The following is a 5,209-nucleotide window of genomic DNA, read 5'->3' as shown; positions in this document are numbered from 1 at the left end:
CTCTGGTGAATCCTCTCACCCTCCCACATATCTGGCATCACCCTCCCACACATCTGTACCCCGGTTCTTGTATAAATAAGTAAATCTTTAAAAAATGTGTTAAACATTACTTTGTTCTCTTCCCATTTTATCTAAGGCATCATATGATGTTTTATTTTAATTATTCAAAAAAGGAAGTCATAGGGATACAACAAAGTATTTCAAATATGTTGTTGATATTGAAATCAAAATATCTGCTTGTCACTGTTTGAAAATAGAAGAGACATTGCATCATAGTTCACAAAAGAAATCAACTCATTGATGTAGGGTTTGAATATGAGGTTTTTGTTATCAGATAAATGAGAGTGTAAGTCTTCATTTGTCATTTGAAGAAAGAGGCTGCTCCTACAAACAGGGAAAGTTAAAATTCATTTATGTTAAAATTCATTAATGTTCAAGGATAAAACTGAAAATTAAGATAACATTTAATAAAATAAGAATTATGGAAGTTAACAAACAAAACAAATTAAACATTTGTCTGACAATTAAAATTTCTTACACATAGCTTTGTGAAGTCCTCAAGGGAAACTCAAGAAATCATCTGGGGTGGAGATAGAGAGAATAGGACATTCCAAAAGCAAATTTGCAAGACTTGAAATAGACTATATATATAAAAAAAATCAAGCACATAGGTAAACTAGTGGTTAAGTAAGAGATTGTTATAAAAGAGCCAAATTTTTCTAAAATCAAGTTTATTTTATAACTTTAAAAAAAATTATATGCCACCATATGACCCAACAATTTCAATCTTAGAAATCTACCCAAAGGTCGCAAAATCATTAATTCAAAAGGAAACTTGTATTTCTAAGATTATTGGAGCACTATTTACAACCGCTAAGATATGGAAACAACTCAAATGCCCCAAAGCAGATGAGTGGATCAAGAAGATGTGGTATACAGACAAAATGCAGACTACTCAGTGATCAAAAATGATAAACTAATGCTATTCACAACAACATGGATAGAGCTGTAAGGGATGATGCTCAGTGAAATAAGTCAGAAGGAAAAAGAAATATATCAGATAGTTTCACTTATAGAAGGAATATAGGGCAACCACATAAGGGATCAGAGAAAATAGACAAAATTAACAGGCAAACTATAAATCGGAGATATTCAGCAGGACAGGGGGAGGGAGAGGGATCAAAATAGGGGAAGGAAGAGCATAAGTGACTGTATTATATAACTGTTAATTTCAAGGCAGAAGTGTGTTGATTAGGTGAAGTTTTTATTCCCTGTTTTTCCTTTATGAGAATATGAAGTATTTGGGGTCTTATCTCTAGGGATTCAGAGAAGCATGTCTGGCCAAGACAATTTTTTTTTTTAAAGACTATACCCTCTGTAATATTTTGTTGTCTTTCTGTTTCTCAGTTGAGGGACAGACCTTGAATGAAAATATGGACCAGAATAATGAAACTTCAACTGACTTCATCCTCCTGGGACTCTTTCCCTGGTTTGGACATCCTTCCCTGCTCATTCTCATCATCCTTCTCTTTTATACCATTGCCTTTGCTGGAAATTCCATACTAATCCTCCTCATCTGGCTGGATGCCCGCCTTCACACACCCATGTACTTCTTGCTCAGTCAGCTCTCACTCATAGACCTGGCTTACATCTCCAGCACAGTCCCCAAGACAGTCATCAACTACTTCACAGGGAAGAAAAACATTTCTTATTTTGCCTGTGTCACACAACTCTTTTTCTTTCTTACCCTTAGTCTTGCTGAGTGTATCCTGTTGACCCTCATGGCCTATGACCGCTATGTGGCTATTTGCAACCCCCTAAGATACACAGTCCTTATGAGCCCTAGGGTCTGTTTGCAGATGGCATCTGCAGCCTGGATTGGGGGAGCTCTTGCAGCCCTTGTCCACACGATCTACCCTATGCATTTCCCTATCTGTGGTTCCAGAAAGATAAATCATTATTTTTGTGAGATGCCTGCCATCCTGAGAATGTCTTGTGTGGACATATCGACTTATGAGATGGTGAAATTTGTGTCAACTATTGTGTTTCTCCTGGTCCCATTTATTCTGATTCTGTCCTCCTACACCCTCATCTTCCTCACTGTCCTCAGGATGAACTCTCGCAAGGGCAGGAACAAAGCCCTGGCCACCTGCTCCTCCCACCTGACAGTGGTGAGTCTCTATTTTGGTCAGGCCATGTTCATCTACATGACACCCAATTCTTCTCTAACACCTGAGAAAGACCAGGTAGGAGCTGTGCTTGGCACCATAGTGACCCCCATGCTCAACCCACTCATCTACAGCCTGAGGAACAAAGAAGTGGTGGGGGCTCTGAGGAAGTGTTTAGGAAGATGTTGCAATTGAGAAAATGATCTGGTTCTTCATTTCTCTAAGCACCTAAGTGTATTCATAGGCTATATTTATATTTTACTAGATGTAATATGTAGTTGTATTACTTTTTCCTTCTAAATTTACAAAGAACATAATTAGCCATATGTGAATAAAACAGTGGTAAATTAATAATTTTTTGGAAGTCAATAAGAATTATTTAATTTTTCTACTAAATTTCTCCATTTTCTTTTGTGTATTAATATTTATATTTAGAATCAAATGAAATAGCTCACTTTATAATTTTATAATGTTTTTAGTGTGAGGGCACATCTTAAAATACAATACTGAATTTTCAAGTGAATATATTGTCTTTTTTAAATAAAATAAATTCGGATATTACTGGGACCTTCCCAGGGGTGCAGCGGTTGAGCGCTGGGCTGTGAATCTGCCTGCAGCCTCTGCAGCACCGGTTTGATCCCCGGCTGCCAGGCGAGGGTCCCACATGGCACGCAGACCTCTCCTGATGTGCCCTCTGCTCCCCTCAGCAGTGTATTTCATCAGTCTGCCTGTTCTGTTCCCCGCTCTGGCTCTGGTAAATTCTCTCACCCTCCTGTTCTTCTACTGTACCCAGTGCTTGTATAAATAAATAAATCTTTAAAAAAATAAAAATAAATTCTGATATTACAAATTTATACCTAATCTGACAGTTTACCTTTCAATTTTCTTGTTATTACACTTCCAAAACTGTTATCATCACAAGACTGCCCTCTTAAAATGTTTTCTAATATATAAATATGATCAATTAATAAAGTATAAGTATCACTTTTCAAAAAAATAAGTATCAGAGAGAATTAAAATAAAAATGACTGCTGTTTGCCCTAGTACTTTTCCTAGTCTCTATCACTCACCATTTTCCTGGATGTGTGCATATCACACCCATAGTTACTTGTATATTGTTACAATAATATAGTATGTGGTTACATACTATATTACATGCATCAAGTGAGGTGGATTTAACTGTGTAAGTTTATTTTAACCTCTAGTTTCGATAAGTAAACTTATACCAATGATGATTTATGAAAAATATTGATATATCATTCAAAAATAACAATTTATTAAGGCATAATATTCATATTGTCTTGCAAATAAGGCCTAAAGGATGTAATGGAACCACATGGTTTTCTGTTACCCCAAAAAGAATCCATCCTTTGTTTTGCTAAGTACACTTTTCAAATGATTAACTCTACTCCATCACAAGATGGACAAAACAAGAAGACCATTAAAGAAAATTAACAAAAGTAGATTATTAGTCATTGCTGCATAATCAAGCCAAATTGCTACAATATAGTATGCACACAAGTCTTTGTAGTATATTTATTTATAATCAAAGTGAAGCAATCAAATATATTTCAAAAGAGATGTGAATGAATAGGCTGTGTTATATTCATATACTGAAATACTATTCAATGATAAGAAGGAATAACCTACTTGTTGATACATACAACAAGGAAACAAGTAGATTGCATCATGTTTTAAAAAGATATATTTATTTATGCATACAAGAGCTGGGGTATAGGCCAGAACTCAAGGGGGTTGAGAGGTTCACCAGAGACAGAGTGGGGAACAGAACAGGCAGATTGACTGAAATACACTGCTGAGGGGAGCAGCGAGACAGACAGGAGAGGTCTGCTGCACCATGTGGGAATCTCTCTGGCCACCTGGAAATCGAACCTGCACTGCAGAGGCTGCGGACAGCTTCACAGTGCTGCACTCAACCCACTGCGCCACTGGGGAGGCTCTAAAGAGAAATTTATTTATGATAAATGCTTATCCACATTGGGCCCCTGTAAATGCTATAGTAAAATGCTTGTGAGATCCACAGAAACACTATTATAGAGATTTTCATGCATGACATTAAAGGCTTTAGAAAGTCTTTGTATGGAAAATCACATACTCCAGTTTAATCTTGTAGTTGTTTTCCACTTGAGACTTTTTCTTAATTTGAGATTTCTTTGTCATCTGGAGACCCTAGGAACAAAGAATGATTTTATATATGAACTTAACAATGCCTTATTCCTTTACAATTGATAGGTTGTTTCAAAATGTTTTGTCCTCTTGTTTCTTTTTTAATTTCTTTTTCTGTGGCTTTTCATTTGCATGGCCTTCCCTGGTTGTTCTTTCCATTCCCCCTCCCCCTTATTTTCTTGTGTTTTTATTCTAGAATTTTTCTTTTTGATTACCATGAGGGAGATATCAAAATTTTCATGTGTTAAAAATTCTTTATAAGCTGCTATTGACTTGTTCTAATATTTTCTTCCCTCCTTTAGTGTTGTCTAGTTTCTTACTAATTTTTATTTTCGTATTCCATATTGTTATCACCTCTTTGCTCAAGGTTGTTTTTTGTTCTTATTGAAGAATCCCTTCTTGTTTTCTTGTAGAACAGATAAATTCCATTAGCTTTTGTCTGGGAAAACTTTTATTTCAGTGATAAAAAAGCTTCATATTTGAATAATATTCTGTTAGCTGGAATATTATTGGCTAGGGGTTTTGTCCTTCAGGATTGTGAAAATTTCATTCCACTCTTTTCTGACCTGAAAAGTAACTGCTGAGAAATATGACAAGAAACTGATGAGAATTCTTTTGTAAGTCACTTTCTTTTATTATCTGTCAGTCTTTAATAGCTTTTTCTTTATCTTTCACTTCATTCTTTCTGCTTCCTGTACATCTATGTTTATCCCTTTTCTTAGGTTCAGGAAATTCTCATCTGTAATTTTTGAATGAGTCTCCTTTCTCTTCTCTCACTTTTCATCTTTTGGACAACTCATTATTCTTATGTTATATAATCTAATTGAGTGTACCACTCCTTTTCTGAAAAGCTT

At 35.6% G+C, this 5,209-nt stretch overlaps 1 protein-coding gene across 1 annotated transcript; it reads left to right on the top strand.

Moving 5' to 3' along the window:
- Window positions 1-1,433: 1,433 nt before the first annotated feature.
- LOC119242681 (olfactory receptor 2T27-like) lies at window positions 1,434-2,363 on the top strand. Its single transcript, XM_037508195.1, has one exon. The coding sequence runs from the start codon at window positions 1,434-1,436 to the stop codon at window positions 2,361-2,363; it is 930 nt and encodes a 309-aa protein (XP_037364092.1).
- Window positions 2,364-5,209: the final 2,846 nt, after the last annotated feature.

Source organism: Talpa occidentalis, unplaced genomic scaffold (genome assembly GCF_014898055.3).
Source record: "Talpa occidentalis isolate TD23 unplaced genomic scaffold, MPIMG_talOcc4v2.1 talOcc4.13, whole genome shotgun sequence".
Taxonomy (NCBI): domain Eukaryota; kingdom Metazoa; phylum Chordata; class Mammalia; order Eulipotyphla; family Talpidae; genus Talpa; species Talpa occidentalis.
The sequence above is the reverse complement of the archived record's forward strand: the minus strand, read 5'-3'. Positions and strand labels throughout refer to the sequence as shown.

Bases quoted from the DNA above. Each gene is read 5' to 3' on its own strand.
- LOC119242681 (XM_037508195.1), top strand. From the start codon at position 1,434: ATGGACCAGAATAATGAAACTTCAACTGACTTCATCCTCCTGGGACTC.